This window comes from Megascapheus bottae, chromosome X (genome assembly GCF_031878675.1).
Source record: "Megascapheus bottae isolate mThoBot1 chromosome X, mThoBot2.hap1, whole genome shotgun sequence".
NCBI classification, from domain to species: Eukaryota; Metazoa; Chordata; class Mammalia; order Rodentia; family Geomyidae; genus Megascapheus; species Megascapheus bottae.
In genome coordinates, this window is record NC_143547.1 from 105,427,134 (window position 1) to 105,442,733 (window position 15,600).

At 44.3% G+C, this 15,600-nt stretch overlaps 1 protein-coding gene across 1 annotated transcript; it reads left to right on the forward strand.

Annotated features, from left to right (window-relative positions):
• The first annotated feature begins 678 nt into the window (after positions 1-678).
• Positions 679-1,617, forward strand: LOC150041762 (olfactory receptor 10Q1-like). Its single transcript, XM_090326977.1, has one exon. The coding sequence runs from the start codon at positions 679-681 to the stop codon at positions 1,615-1,617; it is 939 nt and encodes a 312-aa protein (XP_090183103.1).
• Positions 1,618-15,600: the final 13,983 nt, after the last annotated feature.

A 15,600-nucleotide genomic window follows, 5' to 3' on the forward strand; every position in this document is an offset into this window, starting at 1 on the left:
CCCGGGCACTAAAGAACTAGAGACTCTTATCTCCAAGTAACCACTAGAAAACGGGAAGTGGTGCTGTGGCTTACTGGGTGGGGTGGTAGCCTTGAGCTCAGGGACAACGCCCAGACCCAGATTTCAAGTCGCATGACCGGAAGAAAAAAAAAAGATTAACTTGGGGCTAGAAACATTCGTTCAGTCAGTACAGCCCTAGCTGATGAATGAAAGGGTCAGGTACTGAGTTTGAAACCTGGTCTTTAACCTAAAAGAAAACATGACCTTGTTAGACACTTCTTTCCTGTAAGATCTCCCCACAGCTTCATCAACAACTCTGCACGCCCACCGTCCATTTAAACCTACTTAGCTCACCACGTTCAACCCATAGTCAGGTCTTCCAAATGTACATCATGTCGGCTAGAAACACTGTCTTTAAACGTCTGAGAAACGATTTCATAAGTAGCATTCACTTATCTTTATTGTTAACTCCGAGGGTGAATAAGCATGACCTCAAATGAAAAGTTCTCATCGTGTAGGAGCAGAGGGCAGAGTTTAGAAGACAATAGAATGAGGGCAAGAGCGAATTCTGGAAGAGCTGGCCACATTTTCATCCATGGAAAGGGCTCCAGGGTGTCTCATGGCTTGAATTTCTAGAAAACACCCTTCGTGCTCAGGAGCTCTCCGAGAAAATATAGGATGGGTCCATGGATGAGAAATTCCACCTTCAGCTCCGAGTTCATTATCTTGGGCTTTGGGGACCTGGCTGGGCTGCAGAGCTTCTTTTTTGGACTCTTCCTAGCCATGCATCTCGTCACCGTGGCGGGGCACACAGCCATCGTTGTGGTCACCATCACCGACTGCCACCTCCAGACCCCCATGTATTTCTTCCTCCGGAACCTGTCCATCATTGAAATCTGCTACATATTAGTCATCGTCCCCAACATGCTGGCCAGTTTTCTGTCCATGAAGCAGAAGATGCCCTTCCTGGGCTGCGCCCTGCAAATGCATCTCTTCATTGCCCTGGGTGGGGCTGAGTGTTTCCTCCTCACCGCAATGGCGTACGACCGCTTTGTGGCTATCTGCAACCCCTTGCACTACACGCTGCTTGTCACCAGGGCCTTCTGCGTGCAGATGCTGGCCACGGCGTGCGTCAGCGGCTTTGTGCTTTCACTCACCCTCACCGTGCTCATATTCCTCTTGCCCTTTTGTCAGTCCCATGTGATAAACCATTTCTTCTGTGACATCCCTGCTGTGCTCTACTTGGCCTGCTCAGACACCCGGGCCAATGAGATTGCCGTTTTCCTCGTTTGCCTGCTCATCCTGTTAATTCCCTTTCTGCTGATCCTGTTTTCCTACGGATTCATCATCACTGCCATCCTCAAAATCCGCTCCGCAGAGGGCAGGAGCAAGGCCTTTTCCACCTGTGCAGGCCACCTGCTCGTGTCTCTTCTGCATTATGGCTGTGCCATATTCATTTACATCCGCCCCAAGTCCTGCTACACCCCGGAAGAGGACAAAATCGTGTCCTTAATCTACACCAACGTAACTCCTATGCTCTACCCCATGATCTACAGTCTGAGGAACAAGGATGTCAAAGTTGCCCTCCGGAGACTCTTCACAAGCCGCAAGCAATGAGGCAGCTTCCCAGCCCACGTGACAGTGGAACACGTGCCCTGACAGGTCTGGGCAGCTTGATTTTCGACAAGCTACCATCACCCCACAGCATGGCTTGTGGCTCCAAATCTCCATTTGAGGGGTTCCATGGTTCTAAGTTCATGTAGAACTGTCTGCACCTGCGCATGACAGGACCGAAGGTCTTGTGGCTGTTGTGTTTCCTCACAGACCACTGCACCCATCGCCTGGAGCAAGGTCGGAGACCCAGACCCACACAACACTTCTCTGTCCAAAGAGACAGGCTGGCTAAAATAGAACTCTCTCTCATAGATATCAACCATATAAAGACGTGGAAAGACAGCAGCATCTCAGAAGCTGCATTCCGGCACCATCAGAGAATAATGGAGATATAATTTGAGATCCAACAATGCAAAAAGAACCATGAGTAGTAGTAAAACTCCACTCACACTCATCCTCAGTTGCAAGATTGCCTCACTCCCGCTTCCAGCCAGCTGGCTCGTCATCCATCAGATCTCTGCAAAAGGGCCATTTGCTGTTAAAGTGCACACAGCAGGCTGAAGGATGCGCCCGTGGTCTCCCGTATGTGCTTCTGTTGCGTTTAGTGGCGAGCTGGTTTGTGCACTGTCTTACCATCCGGGACACTGTGCAAGGAGAGAACTATGATTTATGCTCTTCATTTCAGCATCGAACACACAACAAGTTCCCATGAGTTCCAATGGGCTTTGCCACAGAGATACCTTCTGATGCTTATGGAATAAAAACTTACTATCCTATCTAGCTGGGTCCTTTAAAATTCTGGGATTAAAGACCAGGTACAGTGAGCATGAGAAAACATGTTCTGATCCCACGGCTACACCAAAGACTGAAGTAAATGCTTCCAATCCCGTTCCTCCCATACTTTATTGTCCAGATAGGGTCCTAGACTTTTTCCAACCTCAAATTGTAATCTTCCTACGTGTGCCTTCCATGGTGCTCGAATTCTAGGCATGAACCACTGTACTCTGTCTTTTTTTTTCCTTTTTGAGATGAGGTCTCACTGTTTTAGGCCCAGGCTGGCCTCAACCCACAACCTTCCCAAGTCTGCCTCCTAGTAGCTGGGATTACAGGCCTGTATCCTCACACCTGCTCTAGCAGAAAATGAGAACTTGCCAAAGGGAAGAGAGAAAATTGAAGAGAAGGTCTTACTCCTCCGGGAGGAACAGGCACTAAAAGTTTATTTAAAGACAGGTGTCACTTGCTACTTATTCATAGAAAGAAGTAAATCATTGTTATCACGATATCTATGAACATTCAGCCATTTTTAGAACAGTCAGGGGGGAATCAGCTTGAGGCTTTCATGGATCCTTCACTCAGCAAACAAAGGCCAAGACTACTTCCCTCTCACATTTATGCTCAGTTAACAACTCATTTCCTCATGAATTGAACTGAAAAAAGTATTTCTGCTTAAAATGAGCATAGAGGGCCAGGAGCAAGGCCTAGTGGTAGAACGCTGCCCTAGCATGCACGAAGCCCTGGGTCTGATTCCTCGGCACCACATACCAGAAAAAGTCAGAAGTGGTGCTGTGGTTCAAGTGAGAACGCCCAAGGATAGTGCCCAGGCCCTGAGTTCAAGCCCAATACTGGAAAAAAAATGAGGCATAGAATGAAAAAAAACAAACAAAAAAAAACCCTGTAAACTGCAGCTACCTGCCTGCTCTTCCTAATTTTCCTCTCCTACCATTTGTCACCACTCCTGAGCAATGGCCCTGTCCTCCAAGCCAGCAGAGGTCGCTATTAGATGGAAGCAATAGACGGTGAAGGGTAGGAAGGAACCATGTGTGTTTGCAGGGAAATAGACCTGAATCCCAGCTAATGGCATTTTGGAACCGGCTACCATTTAGTTGTTCTGTGTACCACGGGTGTGTGCCACATGCAGCAAAATGGAATTTCTGATGAGGAGAAGAATGGACTGCACCTAAACATTTATTTCTTCTCTAGGTCTGCTTTGCTTTTTCCCTCTCTGCTGAAGTTTGCTAGGTCAGGGTAGGAAGTGAAGTGGGAGGGGTTTCTATGAGTGAAGCTGCCCATGAGCTTCACAATGTGCTGTAAATAATCTTGAATAAACATTTAAATTTTGAGCTGGACTTCATGTGTCTGTGTCATCCCAATTCAGAGACAGTCATATATTTTACATCTTCCTGGGAAATTCCTGGAATAGAGACAGAACAGACCCAAGGATGAGTCAGGGGTGCCATCCTTTTCCATGTGGTATAGAGTGGCATATCCTCTTAATGAGCAAAGGTATACCCTGAAAATGGGCAGCACTCTCAAGTGTATGGGATGGAACTGCAGAAGAGCTTTGGCTGAGGTTGCATGAACCCTGTTATTGGTGAGACTGATTTATATGCACAGAGGTAACTGCTCACTTAAATGAGGAACTCCCGCTAGAACGAGATATGCAAATTGAGTCCCCTACAGTAGCTTCTAATTTAGCAGGAAAATTACATAAGGGTCCTGTGGACAAAAGAAACAAGGGGCTTGGGTGCAGCCTCCCACTGTTGGGCCCACGGGTGATTTTCCTGTCCAGCCTGGACCCCAGGCTACATGGTCTTCCCTAGAGGAACAGTTATGTTTTGTGTCCAAAAACTTAGCTGCAATTATATAGTTAACATATAAAGCTTTTAGGACTCTGTTTTCTCTCCTTCTTGTCTCATGTTTGTTTGTCAAGGTCAGTTGGATGTTCTGCTGTCTTGGGCTGCACTATTGGAATGTAACATTCCGTGACGCTCTCATTCATGGGAGATCAAGAAGAAAACTGCAAGAGTCTTTTGGAAATCCAACAAGTGGAAGCGTGTGCATAAGACTTGCAGTAAATATGTACTGTATTCTCTAAGTAAATGAGGATAAGGGACTTTAATGAATTTAAGTCATTCTGTGTCTTATACTCAGCTCTCCTGTAATAGTGCTAAATTTATTTTGCTATATTCCTTTGTTCTATGATATATCTTTTTTGTGTGTGTGTGTCTTGGGGCTTGAACTTGGTCTGGGTGTTGTCCCTGAGCTCTTCAGCTCAAGGCTACCGTCCACCCCTGGAGCTACAGCACCACTTCCGGTTTTCTAGTGATTAATTAGAGATTATGTCTTTTATTGTTTTAGTGCCCACGCTGGCTTTGAATTGTGATCCTCTGATCTCAGCCTCACCGTGCCCAGCAAGGGAAAAATATATATATATTTTTGGCTAGTCCTGAGGCTTGAACTCAGGGCCTGGGCCCTGTCCTTGGACACTTTTTGCTCAAGGCTAACACTCTGCCACTTGAGCCACAGCCCACTTCCAGCTTTTCCTATGTATGTGTTACTGAGGAATTGAACTCAGGGCTTTGTTCATGCTAACTGAGTACTCTACCACTAGGCTACGCTCCTGCCCCAAGAAAATATTTTACACAAAAAAAGAAAAAAAACTCCAATAGTGAAATAAAACTCATAATTTCAACACTAAAAAGAAAAGGTTTTGTACAGGAAAATAGGATTTTATCCTAAAGTCAAAAAACAAAGCCAAAGAACCCCCCAAAAACTCACCAAAAACCGAATGGGAGGAAATAGGGCACGGGCAAAAAGTTAAAAGTGGCTTTCAGAAGGAATGTCTCATGTGGCACCCCATGGGATTACAATTGGTAAGAAACTCAGTGCTGTCTTGGCAAGGTTTTGGAAGGCTCTGAAGCCTTCCAGCAGTTCACCAAGGCAGAAATAGGTCCATGTCCTAACTCTGCGCCCTCCCCTCTCCTGCAAGTGAAACAGTACCTCGTGAGGTGGGGTGGAAACTCTTCTACAGGAGTAGGATGCCTGCAAGTGAGAGACATACATGCTTACCAGAAACCTTCCATTGCACTGGGAGAGTTAGTCCCTTACTCATGCACGCCACATGGATTCTGGTGGACACTGGGGACAGTGAGAATCGTCAATTTATGGCAATCTTCCCAAACATATTGGGCAATGGATGGCTATACGTGAGCATGGAGAGGGAGCAGTACACGTACAAAATGACTAGCTTATCTTGGGAGGAGGTGTTAATCTTCCCCAGGATTTCAGTATGTACTTCTCTGCAAGAGGAGACACTGGAGTGGATATGCTTCAGGGACAACCCTTGCATACCACAGCCAGAGGATTTCTTCTGATGAAAAGAAATGGGAGCTGGTGAGGTTGCCTGTCCCATATACATACACATATGCATATACATATGCATATACACCATATACATATACATCATATACATATACATACATACACACACACACACACACACATATATATATATATATATATATATATACACACACACACACATACACATATACTACTGTCTGGCATCAAGGAACTGGAAAAGTTAGAAATCATTTGCCGGGCCCAAAGTCCATTAACCAGCCCGTTATGGCCAGTAATGAAGCCAGACATCTCCTGGAAAATGAGTGTAGATGATAATGAGCTAAATATTTGTAGTGTTTCCTACCCATATGGCTGTACCCAGAATTCCTGTCCTGACTGAACAACTTATACAACTGGTGCCATCTTATCAGCTGTTTCAGATCTTGGTAATGTTTTTATCATCACCTCCTGGGCCAAAGTCAGAGTTACCTAGACAGGACTGGACCTTAATAATACTCCCCCAAAGGTTAACTATATAATATTACAATTTGTGATGGGATGGTAGCTCTGAATCTTGATTTGTTATCTGTGTTCATTTACTATCAAATGATTTTTTTAAAGGTATGGATGTGGGGCAGTTTCAGGGCTAGTGGTTCAGTGACTTTTTTTAACCATAGATGATAGCATGCTGACCTCTGAATGTCTTTCAGACTTAGAAAGGTCATGTGGAAGAAATATAATTGAAGGGACAGAGATGAGAGAGCAATCTCTACAAGGTACAAGATGGCATGCTTGTCAAATTTGGGGGAGACTTATGGTTTCATAAGACATGAATGATATTTGTAAAGGTCAGTAAGATTATTCTGCAGTAGTCTGTGTATTAAGTAATAGGAAGCAGTACAGGCTCAAGGGGATTTCAAGCAAGCTGAATTTTTTTTGTGCTATAGGCTACATAGTTCTGCACTCCAATTACTCACCATGTATTGGTTTTAGAGGTTACCAGGAGCTCTGGGGGATATATTTGGAAGGCTATGGCAGAAATAATTTGAGCAGCAGTTCAAATAGGATCCCAGGCATGGAAAAGGTTGCAAGCCCGCGGTACTGGTATAAGCCATTGCTAGCCACATATAAGCCTTTTCACTGAGCCACTTAGTGGTGTAGCACAAAAATCATACTGTACAGGAGTGGCAGGTATACTTATATCAGCATGGAGTCTTACTTGTTACCCCTGTGACAAATGCCATGGTCCCATACAGAGCCACTCCTACTGAGGGAACCAATAGGCAGACCAGGTGCTAGAAGGGTCAGGGACGATCTCTGAAGGTGCTGGGGTGCAAAACAGTAGTGATACAATGAATACAGGTATGATTTGGTTGGATGAAGCACAAGGAAGAGTGGCCAATAGAATGGTCTTTGTGGCGCATGGGCAACTGCTTGGTAGATGATTGTGTGGACAACAGATAGGGTGGGAAAATTAAAGAGGAAATACAAATGAATCAGAGCCCCTGACTATCTTTCATGTGGCCAATTACAACCTACTAACCCGATGCTCTATACAGGAGAGTATTCCCACAACGGTGCGCGCCCCTGACATATGAGGAAGCTTCCCAGTGGGGAAGAAAGAAATGATGGTGCAAGTAGGGGACCACACAGACAGGAAAATAGCAAAGGCTCTGAGCATTCACGTTATCCTGTGACATGTCACATGCTTCCCAAGCATGAAAAGCCACTCTTCACTATGGTGGTGACGTGTGGTTACAATAGCTGGATAGATATAAATTGAATATGTCCAGTGGGGGATTGGCCAGTGGATTACGTAAGGCTCATCAGTTGTGTGGATCCTGTCACAGACATGAATCTGAAGGAGTTCTCCTATAAATGGACCACTGGTGAATTATTAAAGGTTTCACCAAGTTATGGGTATCCACAAAACATCCTGTGTGTTTTCACCTGTCTTGCAATACAACAAGCTGCTTTAATTGAGAATAAAACAACAGCTAATGATATTCAATGAAGTTGCCATGCACGGGTGTGGGTGTATGTCATGCATGCACGCCATGCATACATTTCCCAAAGTCTTATGTTATTCAATGAATCCCCAGTGCCCAAGTCTATTATTTCACTATGAGCTGCTGGTCCCGCAACCATGCCAGAACCAGGTGGTGAATCCCTATTGCTGAAGACACCAAACGCCCTGCTCATCAGAGACGCTGAAAGCACATTGGGACCGAAGTAGGGCCTCCTCCTTCCTAGCTGGCATTTGTAGTGATGGACGGTGCCATGTAGGCGTCCAGGGGAGAATCGTCACCACCAAATCTGCTTGGCCATACACGTGTCACTATGAGCATCCCGTCCGAATGTGTACACAACGCAACAGTCGGGCAGCTAGGACGGGTGAAAACAAGCACATTCCAACCGGACCTTATGCCTGATCCACATGGCACAATTGCCCACCCTGTGACAATGTTTACTGACGCCTTGAACATGTTGGATAAGGACAAGGATCAAATGCATCCAAACACAGTTCTTCTCCAGGTCTAGTCTGCTCTGCCCTCTGCTGGGCATTTTATAAAGAATGACTTTAGAACGCTTCAAAAAGTTGGGGGGTGATGACTTCGCTGAGTTCAATTCCCCATCAGCAGGCCATGGCTCACAAGCAAGTCCTGCTAAAGTCCCTTGCAGCTTGAGCTGGATTTGTTTGTCATACTTTTTAATGTATGTGTGTCACTCCAATAGGAAAGTAGGCTTTTCTTTTAAATCTCCCTAGAAATTTCATACAAACTGGCGCCATTTTCCTCATGCTCAGACCTACTTGTTCTTCCATCAGTGAGGAGCATGACACATTGTCCAAGGCCCCAGGGAAGAGGGGGCAATGACGCTTAGCCATAGTTCAGGGCTTCTGAGCGGGTTCTGCACTGTGTCCTTTCAGGCTCCATGCCTCTTTGGGGTGGCAGTGTGGCAGCCTGTGAGAAGTCTGACAACAGGGCATCATCATGCTGTCTTTGTGGCAAATTTGAATGGTGATTTTGGGCATATGAAAGGGAAGTTGAATCCGGGCACTAGGCCACGCTCCCAGCACAGCTCTCACTTCTTACAGCACTCAGTCCTCCTCTACCTTCAGAATAAATCAACGGATCATTTATAATTACTACAAATCTGTAAGAAGGGTAGATTTAAGAAATGTTTTTCTTATGCAGCTGTAACCCCTGGGTACATCACCTTTTTAATTACAATAAACATCATTTTTCTCTGCTTTTGTGTACATATGTAATTTCCATAAGAAGTTTTGAAACTTAGACTACTACACAAAAGCAATGAAAATGGTGTGTGTGTGTGTGTGTGTGTGTGTGTGTGTGTGTGTGTTGATGCAGTCTAGTGGCTTAGACTGCTCTTCTCCATAACCCTATTCACATAACACATGCGTGTACACACACATTCGTGCATCCATCCATACAGGGCCTTTTAGGGTGGATAGACAAAGATAAGTCAGGCTGTTTCCAAGCAGTGGGGTCAAAGTACACAGAACCCCCTTTAGGAAGGAGTCGCTTCACTCATGCAGAGACAAGACATAGATCGCATTATGGGCTGAGAATAGAAAACTATTTAAAAAGGCCATCACTTACCAGCCTGGTGGCTCACGCCTGTAATCCTAGCTACTCAGGAGGCTGAGATCGGAGGATCAGGGTTCAAACCCAGCCTGGGCACAAACGGACCTGAGACTCTCATCTCCATTTAACCTCTAGAAAACGGGGAGTGGGGCTTGGCTCGAGGGTAAGCCGGTAGCCTTGAGCTGAAGAGCTCAGGGACAGCGCCCAGGCCCTGAGTTCTAGTCCCACAACCACCAACCACAAAAAAGGCATCCCTTATGAAACTGTAGCTCCTGTGTACATCCTGGTTATAGAGAGGAGCCCAGGTTTCTCTCTAATCAGTGAGCTCCCTTTTCCCAGACAGGGTAGAACAGGTAGGTCCTTTCTAGCTGCTTCTCATTGACCCCAGGTGGTAGAAGGTGGGGACGCAGCTTCTGGGAAGATTGAGGATACCAGATACAGAGTTTGCAACCAGACTCCATGTCCCAGTTCTAGCGGACACAAGAGCCCTCAAGCCATCCTAGAGCCTCAATGACCTTCACAGAAAAGAGCAACACCAGATCGACCGGTCCTGGCAGGTAAGCCATGTCGTTCACCTGGGGCCAGGCCTATGCCAGTTCCATCTCTTCCCCAAGAGGTCTAGCCACCCCTCGACACCGCCCCTTCACCAGCCCAAAGCTCTAGGAAAGGGGTCCAGAAACCTGCTGTTCACAGGTTACACAGGGAGAACAACGTGTACATATTTAAGGGAATTGCTTAGTTATAAGGTGAGATGAGAGGTCACGTGGTATACTTTTGGTTTCTCCAAACTTGCAAATGCAAATGACTTGAAAAACTTGTTTTTCTAAATGCATACTTTTCTTATCATCAACCCCTGAACTATAATGTGACAATTGTTTACATAGTATTTACACTGTGTAAAAAGTTGTAAGTCACTAGGGAATCATTTAAAGCACATGTGTCCAGGCAGTTAGTGTGCAGCTTTACTTGGGTGTGATAACATATGCTTTCAATCTCAGCACGTAAGAGGCTGAAGCAGGATGATCACGAGTATCCAAATGCCCAGAAGAAACTAATAACTTCCCATAAGCAAGGAAAAACAAAATGCTTCAAATGAATAACATATTACCATTAATAATAGCATGCCATTTTATAATAGATTATTCAGTTCTTTTTATGTGAGGGCCTCAGAATCTAATGGATGATTGTACTGGCTCAAAATCGTATAAATGAAGAACTGTCTTGAGTTTCTGTTAAAGGGGTTTGTTTACAGTTTTCATCAAATTTATACACTTTTTGTTTTGGTCACTGCATGGGCGTCGTCATTACAGTGTGTGCTAAGGTGTTGTAAAATACAGTGTTAGGTTTCAGCGAGGTGTTCCCTGTTGGAGAAACACTACGGCGGTGACTATGAAAGCTGGCTCAGCGCTTCCCTCACGTGTGTGCAGTTTTGGTGTTGGACTGCCACATGTTTCTGAGTACTTTGAAAAGAGAGAACATTTCTCATTAGGTAATACTGATGAAATGTTGTTGAAGCAAATTGCTCTCATGAGGTCTAACTGTCAAGTAGGATGCTCACCGGTGTAGAATTTACCAAGAGTTGCCTTTTGGAAGCAGATTAAAGCCACAGAGACGGTGCCGGCCTCAGGAGGTGGAGGGACCTCATTAAAGCACAGTCCTTCTCGTTACATCAACACAAGGTCCAATTAGAAGAATTTTCAGAGGAAAAACTCAGCCTCCAATGGATTATGCAGGACAATTAAAAATTTCAGCAATGTAGAACACTTGGGAACTAATTAGAAGTTTTTCAACAATAAATGAATAATTTTCTTAACTTTTTTCTTGCTTACAAACAATACATGCTCACTACAGAAAAAGAAAATATGATCCAGTTTAGGAAAGAAAATAAAACTCAATCACTATCTCATCACTAAAGGTATCAACAATGAAAATATGGCAAATTTTTGGATAAATAAGCTAATTTCTGGTTAGTGCTTTGAGGACCGAAACATAATCTTCCAGGAGATAGTATAATTTTATTGCTAGCAGACTTAGGAATGACTTTTTCCATCCTCAAGTCTAAAGTTCATCTACATTTTTCCTTAGTAGTGTTAGTTTTATTTGTATATACTAGCTAATCATCTTCTAACTATGAAAAATGCATATAGCATAGAAATCTCTATAATATTCCTTCACATGTCCCCCCATGTGTGTACTGGGGTATAGAACAGCTTAGTCAGTCAGTGGTCATTTCTCTGCTCCGATTGTTATTCATACCTTTAATCTCATTCAGCAGGGGCGTGGACATGAAGGAGAAAAGAATGAGGCATTTATACAGTCTGTGGACCACAGCCTGGGTAGGGGCCAGGAAAATGGAGACGCAGTAGGAGCTGAAGGCTGCTCAGTAATGTCTACTTTAGCATCTTGCAATGAGAGGATACATTGTTGCCGGGCCCAAAGGCTCCATGAAAAACTATGCAAGTATGATGCTCGAATAATTCTCTGACTGAGGACTGTGTTCCTGGAAGGGATTCAACAAGTGGCCACAAGTACAGGAAAGAGCTTGATAGCCAAACTTATTTGTTGCCTTGCTTCAGCCTGCATTTTTCTTCAATGGTCTATTTCTTGGTAGATGCCAAAGCCTGAGGGTCCTTGTATGTGCAATCTTAGCCATTTGTAATATTAGGATGAAATCAGGAGGATCACAGTTTGAAGCCATCCAGGGCAACAATGTGTATGACCTTTTCTCAATTCACAGCTGGTTTCAGTTGCATAAGCCTATTATTCAAGGTGGGAGGCTGGGAATGGAAAGGTCTTAGTTCTAGGACAGGCAAGGTAGAAAGCTCCGTGGCATTCTTTCTCAAAAGAAGTAGCGGAATAAGGCAACGTGCACCTGTTATGCAAGCTAAAAATGGATAACAGGTGGATTGCAGTTCAAGCATACCAGGCAGGAAGCAATAGCCTATCTCTAAAATAGGTAGCACACACAAGGGCCGGAGATATGGCTTAGTGGTAGTGAGCCCATCTACCAAGCACAAGACCCCGAGTTCAAAGCATAGTATCACAGAAAAGGGAAAATCTTGTAGCTATAAATGAATTAGTGTGTCATATTCACACCATGATGTTTGTGTTCTTGTTGTAAAAGTAGGTTCTCAAGACTCATTATGTTGACCAAAGAGCCTGGAACTCCTGAAAGATAATTTGAGGAGAAGGAAGACTCTCTTTGTTGGTTGTCAGCAGTTGAAACTTACCGATCGAGATCTCTGTCCAGGCCAGCTTTCATCAGGATGTTACTTCACACCCTCATGTAAAAATTTGTAAGGATACAAATGATTCAACTATGGAGTCAGTAAATCATAAAGTGTGCACTGTTCCAGTAGAATGTTGCACAGCAGTTAGAGAAAGATACAAGATAGTTGGTTGTGTGCTAATATGCTAATATAGGAAGAGATCCACACAAGTCTTGGGTCTCTGTGTGTGGACCATGATAGAAATGGTTTTCCCATGCTGCCTCAAGTGGATCACCTCTACCAATAAGAATGAACAATAACCTTAAGGAAAGAAAATTTTACCAATCAGATTTCAGACTTAAATGGCCTCTTTTGAAAGATATCTAGATACCACAATTGTACCTTCTGAGTAATAATGACATGAGAGCCTACCTTACCTGGCTGGTAAGTCTTTGAATTGCATCTTTTGCTTGCTTTACTGACTTTTCTGGTTTTCAGACATACATTTTGTTGTCTTTCTAAATAGCCATCCATTCATCCATCCATCCATCCATCCACCTACCCATCCATCCATCTATTCATCCATCCATCCATCCTTGTATCCATTTATCCATCTACCCACCCACCCATTCACCCACTCACACATGGATCAATCCATCCATCCATCCATTGAGATTTTTAGTTTTGGGATCAAACCAGGGCCATGTACATGCCAGGCAAGTGGTCTATGACTGTATGACCTCCCTAACCCTTTGTATCCCTTCACTGAATTAGCCTTTCGTATCTTGCTTAACTCATTTGGCTTCTTGTTTGAACCCCTCAGAATCCTCACTCTTTGACATCATTTGGATTTCTTTTTGTTTTGGTATTTTATCCAAAATGCTTTTCAAGAGAGTTATAAACTTTTGAAGGTGTCTTGTGTCTTTTTTATTTTTGTGTGTTTCTGAATATCTTGGGATGGAAATTTCTTCATTTTTATGAGTGCCTTTTTGTGAATGACGTGTTTCTTTACTACATGCCTGATCTAATGATTAGTTGTGTACTGTTGAATTCAAATTCTAGTAAGTAGTTTTCTTCTACAGTAAGTAGTTTTCGTCTAGCTACTTGGCTGTACTTAGTTGCTTTAAACACAATGTGCATTGTGTCAAAACCTGAGGGACCGGCTTTTTGTCTAGGTCTTACAAGAATGGTACCTTCTGGTGGTTTCGGCTGAGGTAATACACACAGAAAAGTGTGGCCACTCTCCAAATTTGTCAGCAATGTGTGGTCTGACAGGTTATGGGCACACCCTGTAAAGAAGTTCCTCTTAAGCCCAGGGTCCATAACCTTTGTGTTATTTCTCTCTGATGTTGCTATAGGGATGCATGTTTATGAGTGGATCTTCTGGGTCCCTCTCCCACAGCCCTGCCTACTTTTATTTTGTTGGTCGTGGGACTTGAGCTCTGGGCCTGGGCGCTGTCCCTGAGCTCTTCAGCTCAAGGCTACCACCCTACCCTTGAGCCACAGCGCCACTTCCAGTTTTCTAGCGATTAATTGGAGATAAGAATCTCAAGGACTTTTGTGCCCAGCCTGGCTTTGAAGCGTGATCCTCAGATCTCAGCCTCCTGAGTAGTTAGGATCACAGGCATGAGCCACTGGCGCCTAGCTGTATTCTTTCTTTAAACATAATTTATTATTATTATTATTATTATTATTATTATTATTATGCCATTGTACAGAGGGTTACCCATTTCGTAAGTCTTTTTTTTGCCAGTCCTGGGCTTGAACTCAGGGCCTGAGCACTGTCCTTGGACTTTCTCAAGGCTAGAGCTCTACCACTTGAGCCTCAGCACCACTTCCGGCTTTTTTTTCTATGTATGTGGTACCGAGGAATCGAACCCAGGTCTTTATGCATGCTAGGCAAGCACTTTAACCACTAGGCCAAATTCCCGGCCCCCAGAGTACAATTCTTTTTGGACAACATCACCCCTTACTTTCTTTCCTCCAGTTGTCCTTTCCCATCTCTGCCCACAAGTTGCACACTTAACTTTGCACATAGTACATAGTACATGTTACGAGTGCATTTTTCTCTGTCCCCCTATATTTCTGCACCCTTCCTTTGCCCCTTTCAGAAGACAAAAAACTTCCCCAAACCAAAGCAGTAACAACACCACCAACAAGCCCTGTACAAAACACACCCGCATGTTTCCGTTTTCTGGAATTCATTTTGATAAATAGTCGTTTTAAATGTTCAGAGGAGGTATGCGTTTGGCGTCCTCTTCTAGCGGTGCCCTCCTTTGCTCTGAGTCTGTGTGAATGCCTCGAATCCTCTAGAGGATGTCCTATCCGGTTGTATTTTAGATGTCGTTTCCACATATGAGAGAAAGCATGCCATTTGTCTCTCCGAGCATGGCTTATTTCACTCAGCACGATTTGTTGTGGTCCATCCATGCCTTCTTGCGTTCTTTAGGCTGGAGTACGGCTGGTGGAAAGAGGGCTGTGGATGTTGCATGACGCAGGTATCATCTCACTCCCTGCACTAGGAGCGCAGCCATGCTGAAGGGCATTACTCAATCGGCTCAAACCTTCTGCCCCAACCTCCGGCATTGTGCACAGACCAGAAGGCCAGCAGCAGCAACAACAGAAAATGAATGCCAACGAAACAAAGAGCAATAATCACAGTACCAATGCCAACAACAGAAAAGAAAGGGCGAACCACAGAGAAGAATGAATAATAAAAGAAAGTACATTGAGGGGGCCGGGAGTTTGGCCTAGTGGTTAAAGTGCTTGCCTAGCATGCATGAAGACCCGGGTTCGATTCCTTGGTACCACATACATAGAAAAAAGCCAGAAGTGGTGCTGAGGCTCAAGGGATAGAGCTCTAGCCTTGAGAAAGTCCAAAGACAGTGCTCAGGCCCTGAGCTCAAGCCCAGGACTGGAAAAAAAAAAAGTACATTGAAGAAACTACCTAGGAGACAGAGCCAGAAGCATCATGAGCCTGATACCAGCCAAACTTCATGAGATGCTATTTCTTTTTCTCCTGAATTTATCCTGTTATACTAAAATAA

What these genes read in the sequence shown, in the direction of transcription:
- LOC150041762 (XM_090326977.1), top strand. Translation starts at nt 679, where the DNA reads ATGGGTCCATGGATGAGAAATTCCACCTTCAGCTCCGAGTTCATTATC.